Below are 13,366 nucleotides of genomic sequence, written 5' to 3' on the forward strand. Positions count from 1 at the left end.
AAAATTTTGGAGAAAATTTTAAAGTAACTAAAATATTTTTTATTGTTCTTATTAAATTGATATTAGAATAAAATTTATTACTATATTATTAACTATTATGTAACATTAATTAACTATTAGTCTATTGAATATAATTAGATAAATTAATAATAAAACCATTTAGATAAATGATGTGTAGATATTACACATATTATTAATTATCTTATGATAATAATAAAAGTAATCTAATTGTACATTCAATTTTTACTTTCGTGATTGTTTTTAAATAAATATGATAAAATATTATATGAAATAACAATAATTATATAAATAATAAGAATTTCAATTATCTTTATTTTATTAATAATTTTTCATTATATTTTTTTTGAAGAAAAGCCTGGGCTATTATTAGAATGCACAACTATTTTATCCATCTAATCCCAATAAATTTAATATTTACAAAAATAACCCTAATTCAAAAACATTCACCAAAATAACCTGAAATGAACAATAGATTTGAATTTTGAGAACCCAATGGCTGACGTCAAGGTATTTTTTTTTAAATCGTATCATATTGGTATATAAAAATACCAGTATTTAAAACAAATTGGTTCTGGCCACGTAATGGCTGGCACCAGACAGATAAATTTTTTTTTGTGCTGGCCAGTAAATGGCCGGCACCAGGTACAATTTTCGCTTCCCAAGACACTTTTTTTTTACTTTGGGACACTGATGGTCGGTATCAGTGTATTTTAAAATAAAATTAGGTGTAGGCCATGTAATGGTCGGCACCAAGTACAATTTTGGCTCCCAATGCATTTTTTTGGAACATTGCTAGGCGGCACCAGTGTATTTAAAAAACAATTTGGGTGCTGGCCATGTAATGGCCTGCACCAAGTACAATTTCGACTCTCAATGTTTTTTTTAACATTGATGGTCGGCACCAGTGTATTTCAAAAAAAAATTGGTACTGCCCATGTAATGGCTAGCACCAAGTACATTTAATTAAAAAAAATTGGTGTTGGCCAGTAGATGGGTGGCACTAGTGTATTTGAAAAAAAAAAGATTTATACGCTGGCTAGTAGATGGCCGGCATCAAGTACAATTTTCAGCTCCAAATGCATTTTTTTTACTTTGGGATACTAATGACCGGCACCAGTGTCATTTAAAAAAAATTGTCTTCCAAATGGTCGGATATATATAGGTGTTTTGTCTTCCATTTGAGTTTTTGTTTGTTTCTTGTTTGTTTTATTAGCTGAAAATCGAGATTAAAAATATTAGTTTTTTCTTTGTTGAGAAGGAAGCAAAATTTTTTTAAGATAAGTTCCCAAATTTTGTTTGTTTATGTTCATTTCAATGCAAAAATGATAAATACAACTGAAGAAGATTGTGTATTTCAAAGTCGGGAAAAAATAGGAATGAGATTCAACAAGCGTGTTTCGCTAGTGGATTTAAAATGAAAAATCAGTTCAAAAATAGCATCCCGTTGCGGAAAGCAAATGTTGAGACAATTTTACAAATTTCTAGTTACAACAAATCCGATCAAGTTCTCAAAAATGGAGCTTGAAGAAGATGATGATCTAGTAACAATGATAGCAATTTATTGCCCCCCTAAGATAGAAAATCTCAGCCCTGTTAAGTTGTTCGCAGAGATAGCTGAACCGGATCCCATTCAAGTTGTAATTCCAGCAAGCCAAGCCATTACATGGCTAGCACCCAATTTTTTTTTCTAAATACACTGGTGCCAGCCATCAGTGTCCTAAAGTAAAAAAAAAAGTGTTTTGGGAAGCGAAAATTGTACCTGCTGCCAGCTATCTACTAGCCAGCACTAAAATTTTTTTTATCTGTTTGGCGCCGGCCATTATGTGGCTAGAACCAATTTTTTTTAAAAAATATTGGTATTTTTGTATATCAGTATGATACGATTTAAAAAAATACCCTAGTACCGGCCAATGGATTCACAAACTCAAAAAAATTATTTTTTTTAAAGCCTGACTCAATCATCAGGCAATAATGAGGCCAAAACACTAGGTAGTGCCGGTCATTGGGTTCCCAAACTCAAAAAAATTATTTTTTAAAGCCTGACACAATCAACAGGCAATCATGGGGACAAAACACTAGGTAGTGCCGGCCATTGGGTTCCCAAAACCTAAATTTATTGTTTATTTCAGGTCATTTTAATAAATATTTTAAAACTAGGGTTATTTTTATAAATATTAAATTTTTTTAAGTTAGATGGATAAAATAGCCAATTTAAAACAAACAGTACTAAGAAATGGGCTTTAAACCAGACATGCCCGTTAGAAAGAAAACGAAAGACTAAAAACCCATGCTAATGCGAAAAAGAAACAGAAAAGGACGTAGCCTAAAGCTTGGGAAACCTTTACCCGTGCCATCCCTTAATTCTTCATTAATGATTGACGGTTTCCATTTCCCAAAACTTTCCAAATTCCCATCCCTGCATCCAAAACCTTCATTTCATCAAGACTAGATCTACAAAGCCTTTGTTTCACCTAGGGACCCAAAATTTGATCTCTTCAACAAGCCTCAATCAGGTTCGCGAATCCATTCGTCTTCAAGAATCTTCACAGCATATCTCGGGACAGTGCTTCTCAAGTAAAACTTCTTGCCTTTACTCAAACTTTTAGAAGCAATTGTCTGCAAGCTTGTTCGCCGATCTTCCGACATGCATGAGACAAATCCTTCGAAAATTCCCGAAAATGCTCTAAATGTTTCGAATATAGGGAGAAATTTGTGACTTGTCTGTAGAAGTTGATTTACATTTTTTAATAGTCGAAAGTGAGTCTCATTCTAAAACTATTTCTGTTATGCCCAAATCGATCCCCATTTGAGTTGCCTCGAAGCAGGTAAGGGCCTCTGCTGCAAAAGCCGAACCAACATCTCGTGAATAGTAAAACCGGAGACAACCACTCTCCTTCTTGCATTTTTGGCAACAAACCTCGATCCTAACCGAAAAAGATTCTTGTCAAATGCCGCGTCAAAGTTGATCTTGACCCAATCCCCAGAAGGGGGTTCCCGTCTTGCTATGTCGACCACCCTGGTATGCACATTTTCCTCTATTCCATCTATCTCACAAATATATCTATGAATGAAGTTAGAAATCTCTTTACCAGATTGAATAATATGCTCATGAATTCTTTTATTTCTTGTAGTCCATAGATCCCAAAAGGTACAACAAAAAATCCGGCATTGCGATGTTGAACTAATATTAAAAACCCAGGTAAGCCACTCAAACCACCCCGGATCAATATTCGAGAGAACCACTGATAACCCCACTAACCCCCAAACTTCACTTGCAACAGGGCAACCCCAAAAGACATGTGCTAAGGATTCAACTCCATCCCCGCGTCTAGGGCATATTGCAGTACCTGAAAGTCTTTTGAAATATAAATTTGACATAGATGGGATAAATTTGTTTGAAATATGCCAAACTGTAATTTTGAGTTTAGAAGGTAGATTAAGGCTCCATAGTTTTCCATAGAACATTCTAGTATAGGTTTCGGCTTGTAATAGTTTGTAGGCACTTCTAACAATGAGCTCACCAGAGGGTTCACCTCTCCACACCAATTCATCATCATGCGGAATTTTTGCAAGCGATATTCGGAGAATCCTGGCAGCATCATCAGCACGAAAAGTATCGGTAATAACCTCACTTCTCCATTCTCTAGTAGCACTATTAATGAGCTCAACAACTAATACCATATTACAATTACTAATTGGATAAGAAATTTTATAATTAGCGGAACTTGAGACCCATGCATGATTAAATATATCAATATTATTGCCCGTACCTACCCTCCAACACAGACCATCTTGTAATGTTTTCTTCACTTCCTAGATACTTCTCCACATATAGGATGCTCCTGCCTTCAAACTTAAGTTAAGAAAACCCGAATTTGGGTAATATTTTGCATTCAACACCCTACCCAATAATGAATTAGGATTAGAAATAAGTTTCCACCCTTGTTTGGCTAGGATGGCCACATTAAATTTAGTAAAGCTCCTAAAACCCAACCCTCCATCCTCCTTTTAACTTGCATAGTTTACTCTATTCACATCAACGTATTCCTCTTTTGCCATGACCTTTTTGCCACCAAAGTCGTGCTACAATACTCTCCATTTCCACACACAGATTTTGGGAGGAGGAAACAAGACATCACATAGGCTGGAATGGCCTGTAGAACAGACTTTATAAACACCTTTTTGCCCCTAGAGATAAAAACCTAATACTCCAACTATCAATCTTCTGCTTAATAAGATCTTTCAAAATCATAAAAGAGGCTTTTTTTTCTTTCGACCCACCATATTAGGGAGACCCAAATATTTTTCTGGGTTGTTTGAGTACCTCATCCCCAAAACGTTGGAAATTTTTACTCGCATCAATTCACAAGTATTCATCCTGAATAAGATTGCGGACTTATCAAAATTCACACATTGTCTCGAACTAACTTTATACTCTCGTAAAATATTTTTTAATATAGTAGCTGCTTTCATTGTTGCCTCACTGAAAAGAATACAGTCATCAGCAAAATGAAGACAGGAAGCCTATGGCTCGTTTCTACTCGCCTTAACCCTCTTAATTAACCTTTCCTTCCCAGCAAGTCGCATAAGGGACAAAATCCCTTCACTACAAATAAGAAAAAGAAAATGACTCAGTTGGTCCCCTTGATGAAGTCCTCTATTTGGTCGAAAAGATCATCCCATTCTTCCATTAATACTAATCGAGTACGATACTGACGATATACATTTCAACACTATATCCACCCAAGCCCTATGAAAACCCATTTTCTTCATCATGGCACATACAAAACCCCATTCCACTTTGCTGTATACCTTACTCATATCCAGCTTAAGTGCAATTAAACCCTTCCTACCTTTCCTCTTATAGCCAAATGTATGAAGAACTTCATATGAAATATATCATTCAAAATCAATCTCCTCGACACAAAGGCACTCTGTGAACTATCAATAGAATCCTCTAAGACCTTTTGAAAATGATTAGCCACCATTTTAGCAATCACATTGTATATAACATTACATAGACTAATCGGTCTAAAATTTTCCATACTAATAGGATTAGGAATTTTTGAAATAAGAACTATATTTGTAACATTCATAGGTTTCAAATCCATCCCATTATTAAGAACTCCTAAACAATATTGGCTTACCTCTTTACCCACAATATGCCAGCATCTTTGAAAAAGGATAGCCAGAAAACCATCAGCTCCTAGTGCCTTGGTGGGACCCATATTTCTCAAAGCTTCAAAAATTTCCTCCTCCTTATAAGCCGCAATTAAAGCCATATTAGCTTCTTTAGAGATATATTTTTCAACTCCCATTAAAATTTGGTCCATCTCCACTACCCCTCCTTTTGATGTGAAAAGATTTCCAAAGCAATTCCTCACTATGTTTACCATTTTATTGTGATCCCCAGTCAATCTACCATCACCAGAATCCAAACACTTAATAGTATTCATTCTCCTTCGTTGAGAAGCATATTTATGAAAGAAAGACATATTCTTATCCTTAGCTTTAAGCCAATTTGCTCCTGCCCTCTGCTCTCAAAACATCTCATCCTTCTTAATTTCCATATTTAAATGAATTTTTGTATCAATAAGGTCAGCTAAATTATCGTCGTGATCTGTTACCATTAATATCTCTAATTTCCTAGTTAATTGCTCTTTCAACTCTTTTTTCCCCTTAATACGTTTAGCCCATCTTTTCAAGCTGAACCGAAGCCTATCTAATTTTGTAAAAATATCCCCCTTCATTGTTTCCCAGATTTTTGTACTTCTCCTTCGAACGAGTCTTCCATAGTCCACCAAACCTTAAATTTAAAGTCTCTAACTACCTTCCCTCTTCCCTCGTAGTCCAATTATACTAATAGTGGGCAATGATCCGAGAAAAAAATATAATTATACTAATAGTGGGCAATTATACTACCTTCCCTCCTCCCTCGTAGTCCAATTATACGAATCAATGCATTTGGGAAACTTTCTACCTAATCTTCATTTGTTACCCCCTGTCCAACCTTTCTCTAATATTTGTTTCAGGCATGTTACCTCACTCCCAAGTAAACCACAACCCTAAGTACCCTATACCAAAAAGTCGACAATCCTTCAATGTTTCTTTAAACAGTTCCATTCTCTTCTCTTCCCTCGGCAAACCTCTCTTATTCTCAAATGCATACATAATTTCATTAAAATCACCACAAACAAACCACGGGGGATCATTATTCAACCTTAGCCTTTTAAGATCATTCCATGAACTACTCCTCTAACATGCAAATAGGGAGCCATAAAAACTTGTAAAGCACCAGTCCTTCTCACAGTTCCTAACCATTACATAAATAAAATTTGGTGCAACCCATCTCAAATCAATAGACATCTCTTCTTTTCACGCTAAACAAATGCCCCTTTTAGTACCCTCATCCTTTATGTCAATCCTATTAACAAAACCACACCGTCTCATCTTTATTTCCATCCTTTTTCCATCAAGTTTTCTTCATAAAGAAGACAATTTGGGGATTGAATTTCCTCAGCACATGTCGTAGGCGACGCACTGCCTGTGGACTTCCCAAACCACAGACATTTCAACATAAGATATTCATTGCGCCCGGTCGGCTTGCCTCTTAGCAGCCGCTGATTCTTGATAAAGTGGAGCAAAATCTTCAAAGAATTCATTCTGGTAATGATAACCATTAAAGCATCTGAGTCCTTTACAAGTTTTGCTCTTTTTTCTTCCTCAAAGCTCGAAAAAAAATTCCTTAACTCGTCAGTTTCCTCCCAAGTCCCTTTTCTTTTTCCATGGCTACCATCCAATCGATTATATCCTGATCTATCAGGTTTGATTAATCTCGGCTATCTATTTTTTACATTCTGGGGACTATCTTCCATATTATGCATGACCCCATAATGAACCTCGTTCACATTCAAATCGGGCCTTGTCATATGAAGAGATCCATCATGATCCATATTCTCCCTAACAAAGTCCTGGAAAGATGGAATTCTATCAGTTTTACAAACCTTATCATCCAATCCATTCTTAAAATCACTCCTCTCACCCGTAGTATCTGAGTCAGACTCAAACGCCACCATAGCTCCCTTATTCGCCGATTTGACATTTGACTCCACGCCTTTAGTAAATGGACTATCCTTGTCGATTTTATTTTGCTCCGCCACATTTTCAACTTCAACTCAAATATAACCATTGCTTCATTGATTTTCTAGCAACAGATCCAAGCTTTAAACTCTCTCTCTACCCAATAAATTTATTTCTGCCTTAAGAGCCAACGAATATGGTAACTCATCCTCTGGCAGGTTTTTAATCTCTGTTGTAACCTCAATACACTCTTTAATACTATGCCCCATCCGGCCTCATCCAAAGCAAAATCCAGGCAGATTTTCATATTTAAAAGGGACCTAGATTTTCTCTTGCATCTTCGTTAGAATAAAAATCCCCCTTCTTAAAGGTTTTTGCGCATTCATATGCACTTTAATACTACAAAAATCACCTTTTGACTTTCGATCTAAGCACTCCCCAAAGGTAGATCCAATTGCATGCATAAGATCTTTTGGATCACACTTTGTGGGACAAGGACCCACTTTGACCCAAACAGGAGATGCGACTAATCTAATTTTTCTTCGTCCCATCAGTTCCAATAATCTATCTAAAATAATCAATTGTCGCTGGAATAGCTATGGTCGTCCCTCCAAGATCAACTTTAGATCCTCTTCATCTTCAAATGAAATCGAGAATAAATTGTCTTGTCACCTGTATCTCAAATTTCTTCTTTGTCTTCCAAATACATTTTAATTGAGCCCAAAAGCTATCTGGATTGTAAGATTTTTTCGTCCATACTGTGCATAACAACATCGATTTTCCATCTGGAACTACCAGTGAACTTTTGAGGGATAACTGAATCAGTTCCTACTCCAAGAGAGATATCTCATCCCTCTCCATTCCTCTCAAAGTCACCACCTTACTCAGACCCAACCACAGCCAGCATTATTTTTCTGGGAGACTAAGAGAGAACACTCTTGACTTTTAATTTTTCATTATTAGTGTTACAATTACTATGACTTAATTAAACTTTGTATCTATATTAAATTATGGTATATAGATAATACATGAATTATTAATTATTATATGATAATAACAATTTGTGCATGCAATTTTTACTTTTACGTTTCTTTTCAAATAAGTATGATAAAATATTATTAATATAAAATAAAAATAATTATAATTATTTTATATTATATTATTTTATTAATAGTAATATAAAATAATTTTAATTATCTTTATTTTATTAATTATTTTTCATTTTTTGTATTACAATTTTATCATTTTTTTTGAAATCAAACTAGGGATTTTTTATTGAAAAAATAAACAAAACAAATGTAGACCTACAGTAGCCAATGAAAAATATCCTAAAAACTTATTGGAATCAAATCTTCAAAAAATAATAGAATACTCTAGAAAAAAAGTAATTAAAATGAAACAAATAAAAAATAAAAGCTTCGAAATCCCCGTCTACCTTTAATCACCTGTAGAGGTGATCATGGGCCGGGCAGCCCGACTCGGCCTGACGGCTCGCTTGAAAAATGAGAGGGTTCGGGTAAAAATATAGGCTCGAAATATGGGTTTGGGTAAAAAACGAGGTCCGTTTTAAAAACGGGCCGGGCCTCGGGTAAAAAATTTTTGGCCCGGGCCCGGCCCGGCCTGGCCCGAATTTATATTAAATATATAAATATATTTTATAGTTTTTAAAATATCTACTTTTAAGTCTTAAGTTAAATGTTTTTAATTTTGTTTCACTTCCGTCTTCCACCAATCTTCCAAAATCCCTAACTTATCGTGCCCTCCTCCCTTTTTTCCCAATTCCAAAATACCGATCCTCCTCCAGTCCACAGATCCTCCTCCAGTCCACTGATCCACCTCCACCGATCCACCTTCGATCCTCCACCCAATTTAAGGTAAATGGAGCTCTATTTTGAGAATAATTTTGTCAAAATAAACCATTCACAATCGTTGTATTTTGCTTAATTTTTGCGTCTGAATCTTTTCAGAAATCATTAACAATGGATCCCTTGATGATTCCCTTCCATTTTCTGTCTGCTTGTTTCTGGTTAATCCGGGTAACTTCATTTTCTGTTTGGCTGTTTGTTTTTGGTTAATCTGGGTAACTTCATTTTCTGTTTGGCTGTATTTTGCTTAATGTTTACTAATTAGTAATTGCATTGATCTCTTTTTCTGGAATTTGGTGCGAGTACCAGATGTGGATATTTTGCCAAATTCTTTTTTTAAGTTTCTGTTTCTGTCTGTATTAATGCGAGTACCATATTTCTGGTTAATGTGAGTACCATATTTCTGCCTAATGTTTGTTTCTGACTTTCTGTGTGTTTCTTTTTTTAACATAGACTTCAATAATTAATGGATTTGGCAAGATGTGGTAGTGTTTTTCTTATGATGTTGATTTGGTAATTGGTATTTCATTTTCTATATATAAAATCGTTCATTAAGTAAAGAAAATAATTGATAGAAATATGTAGGAAATTCTTATCTAATATTGTTGAAAAAGTAACTTAGTTAATTTCAGAATAAATTGAACAGTTTAATTCTTATACTATTAAAAAATAAGCAGACAAGAACGATTGATGATAATGTTAACTATTTGCATTATATGTTAACTATAGCACTATTTAGTTGTTAGAGACTTGTTTGAAAAGTCGTTCCTTTCACACTTTGCATTAATTAATATATAAAATGTGTTGGCCAAAAATTATATACAAAAAATTGTTCTTAACTTTTTTTAAGTAAACAAACAATACAGACTATTTTTTTTAGTGATACACTTAACAACTAGATTTATTTAAGAGTTAATTGGTATAACTTGTTAATCCGGGTAACTACATTTTCTTCTTCTTCCATTTTCTGTTTGTTTTTGTCTGTATTTTGCTTAATGTTTACTAATTACATTGATCTCTTTTACTGGAATTTGTTGCGAGTACCAGATACGGATATTTTGCCGAATTCTGTTTTTAAGTTTCTGTCTGTATTTTGCTTAATGTTTGTTTCTGTCTGTTTCTTTTTTTAACATAGACTTCAATAGTGACATTAAGCTAGATCGTTTTAATGATCTGTTATGTATGTTACTTGCAGTTTCTAGTTATTTTTAATTGAAAAGAGTTTAGTTGAGGAGTAGGAAATAGGCAACACTTATTTGATGAGGGGTGTTAAAATACTTGAGTCATATTATGACAGTATAATTGTGCAAGCTCCAATATAGTGGTTGGAGTTGATATTGTCATATCACAATGAAGATCTCAGAATTTTGAAATTGCATGGATTCGACTTTAATGAATTTATTATAATGTTTACTGGGATCACAAGCTTAGTTTTTTTCATTTAATCTCATCTTTTTTTGTTTTTGCTTTGTTTAATTGCAGAAACAAGTGACATTGAAATCAATTTGGCTTACCTTAGCTTCCTTTCCCATAAGCTTTCATTTACATTTTCCTTTTAGAATTTAATTTAATTTGATTTTCTTTTATTTTACTTTGTACAACATTTTGCAATTAAATGCAGGATTAGCAGATTTTGTAGATATGATAATTTGTGTCCTTATATCAAAAGATTGTTATGATTATTGATTCCTCTGAAAAAGAAGTGAACTACCAAAATATTGGAGGGAAAGAAAAATTTTGATTAAATTATGGTAATGTTATGCTAATATTGTTTAGCTACTAGTAGGAAAATAATGGGATTGAGAAATAGAGATGCTTCTATTCATGAATTTGGATTGGATTTATGCAGTTTGGATTGGAAAATAATTGTTCTTAGCAGATGAATGATCATAGAAATATTTGTTTTTGATTAAAACTGATTTATTTTTTATAGAGCATGTACTTTGCATTTAATTGAAGTCTAGATGAAATTGATTTATTTTTTATGTACCACCTTTTATTTTAAAAAACGGGCCGGGCCGGGCCGGGCCCGGGCTTAGTATTTTTTCCCCTGGCCGGGCCTGGACAAAATTTCAGACCCATATTTCGGGCCGGGTCGGGCCCGGGCCTAGAATGCGGGCTGATTTTTTTCTCCCATGAGCACCTCTAATCACCTGTCTCCAACTTTACCTAGTCTCATTAGTATCTTTTCGATTTTTATTGGATTTGAATATCTGAGAGATTTTGACCAGATTAGATGAAGGGCCTCTCAGCTCCCTTTTTCTCTTCTTCCCACCTCTTTGCTTCAATTTGGTTCTCTTGGCCGTTCTATTTCCAATTGTTTTTTAGCGTAGCAAGGGACCTCTCCAATCAGGTAAACCATTTCTTTCTGTTTCAGACTTGTTGTGGCGATGATGTGGGCTAACTAATTAGCCGATCTCGTAATAAAGTGAGAAGCAATTGATTGAAATCTTTCTTTTTCTTTTTGGATGTTTCTGATATGCTCACTGATTCGTGATTTATCAACCAATTTTGTCATGCATTTGTTGATGATGGATTTGGAGTCTCCTTCCACAATAACATCTGTGAGACCCATATCTATTCCTGTGAATACGACTTCATAATATGTAATGGCTTCTACGTCAAAGGTCGTGCTCACCGCTGTATGAAGGCAAGATTTAGAAATCTTGATTTCTCCTTTACCATTTTGTGCCACTATCGCTGATGCTGATTTGTAACTTGTACCGTCGAAAGAGGCATCGAAGTTAATTTTGATGGTCAGGTTCTCAAGTGCTTTCCATTTCTCTTTTTTCCCTAATAGTGTTAATCTTTCTCCAGGTCAAACCATCAATTTCACAAATGAAATGTTTAACATAATTTGTTGCTTCTATTCCTGAATAAGATTTCCTTTCATGTAAATTTCTGTTTCTGTCCAACTAAAGCACCCATATTCCACAGAAAAACAAGCGACGTTGGGGTTCCAAACATTTGCTAAAAATCCATGTAAGTCATTTAAAGTATTCTGTTGATTCACTTTGACCTATCCATCCGAAGTTTAAAATTTTCCATAATTCTACTACTACAGGGCATTCGACAAAGACGTGCCAAAAAGTCTCAACATCCACTTTGCACCTGGGGCACTTATTGCTATGGGCCACCCTTCTGTCGTTTAAATTGACCATTGTGGGAATGTAGTTCCACGACACCCTCCATATCATGATCTTGATTTTGTTGGGATTTGGAGTTCCCATAGTTGTTTGTAAAATTGTTTGGTTGTATTCTGTGTAGCATTAAAGCTAGTTGTATTATTTTGGGTCTATAATAGTTTATAGGCACTGTAGACTGTGAACGTACCCGAGGCCTCACCACACCAGATAATCATGTCAGCATGCTCGTCTCTTGCTAATGGGATCTGCAAGATTCTGTCCACATCATTCTCCTTGAAGGTATTACGAATAAACTCTTCCCTCCACACTCTATCGGTACTATTAATTAAAGATGCAATAGTAGTAATATCTGTGTTAGTAATTTGATGATGGACTTTATAATTATCTGCCCTGGGCAGCCACGCATCCTCCTTGATTAGAATACTTTCTCTTGTACCAGCTCTCCAACCCAGTCCTTCTCTAAGGAAGGCTTTTGTTACCCAAATACTTTTCCATGTGTATGATGGTGTGCGGCCTAGCTCAGCTTGTAGAAAATTAGTTGACGGATAATATTTTGCCTTTAGAACCTGTGCTAACAGAGAGTCTGGTTGATCAATTAGACGACATCCTTGCTTCGCTAGAAGGGCCGCATTAAATTTGGCCAGATTCTTAAAACCCAACCCTCCTTGTTTTAATTCACAAATTTTCTCCCAACTGCACTAATGTATTCCTTTTCGTCTATGCCCTTTTTGCCACCAATGCTTAGCTATAATTGATTCCATTTCTCCACACAAGGTTCTTGGAAGTAGAAAACACATCATGGAATAGGTAGGAATCGCTTGCAAGACTGAATTGAAAAAACTTCCTGTCCTCCTTGAAACAGGAATCTTAAGCTACAGCCGTCAATTCGTTTTTTGATTCGATCCTTTAGGTTTTGAAAGGAGGTTTTCTTTCTCTTCCTAATCAAATTAGGAAGACCAAGATACTTTTCAATGTCATTCAATCTTCTCACTCCTAGCAAACCCGTAACCATCAGGCTATCAGCTTCTGTGCTATTAGTGCTAAAAAATATCGTAAACTTTTCAAAATTCACACACTGCCCAAAGCATAATTCGTACTCTTTTAATATGCCTCTAATTTGTCGAGCTCCTAAAGACGTTGCCTAACCGAATATAATACAATCATCCACAAAGAGGTGTGAAATTTGTGGGCCTTGCCTACTTACCCTTAATCCTTTAATCTTTCCTCTTTTTAAGGCCGAATGCATGAGGGACA

At 35.0% G+C, this 13,366-nt stretch overlaps 1 protein-coding gene and 1 long non-coding RNA gene across 2 annotated transcripts; both read left to right on the plus strand.

The window, feature by feature from the left end:
• Positions 1-2,278: 2,278 nt before the first annotated feature.
• Positions 2,279-3,597, plus strand: LOC107910701 (uncharacterized). Its single transcript, XR_001687724.2, has 3 exons — positions 2,279-3,040; positions 3,153-3,220; positions 3,303-3,597. It is a non-coding gene; the product is annotated as an uncharacterized lncRNA (long non-coding RNA).
• Positions 3,598-8,560: 4,963 nt separating this feature from the next.
• LOC107908091 (uncharacterized) lies at positions 8,561-12,372 on the plus strand. Its single transcript, XM_041088299.1, has 5 exons — positions 8,561-8,617; positions 8,763-8,975; positions 9,069-9,137; positions 11,904-11,948; positions 12,031-12,372. The coding sequence occupies exons 1-5, from the start codon at positions 8,561-8,563 to the stop codon at positions 12,121-12,123; spliced, it is 477 nt and encodes a 158-aa protein (XP_040944233.1). The 3' UTR covers positions 12,124-12,372.
• Positions 12,373-13,366: the final 994 nt, after the last annotated feature.

The sequence above is a fragment of the Gossypium hirsutum genome, chromosome D02 (assembly GCF_007990345.1).
Source record: "Gossypium hirsutum isolate 1008001.06 chromosome D02, Gossypium_hirsutum_v2.1, whole genome shotgun sequence".
Classification (NCBI taxonomy): Eukaryota; Viridiplantae; Streptophyta; class Magnoliopsida; order Malvales; family Malvaceae; genus Gossypium; species Gossypium hirsutum.

What these genes read in the sequence shown, in the direction of transcription:
- LOC107908091 (XM_041088299.1), top strand. Translation starts at nt 8,561, where the DNA reads ATGGGCCGGGCAGCCCGACTCGGCCTGACGGCTCGCTTGAAAAATGAG. An exon ending in GATCCTCCACCCAATTTAAG is followed by an intron (nt 8,976 to 9,068) that starts GTAAATGGAGCT and finishes GAATCTTTTCAG; the next exon opens with AAATCATTAACAATGGATCC. An exon ending in CTTGTTTCTGGTTAATCCGG is followed by an intron (nt 9,138 to 11,903) that starts GTAACTTCATTT and finishes CATATTCCACAG; the next exon opens with AAAAACAAGCGACGTTGGGG.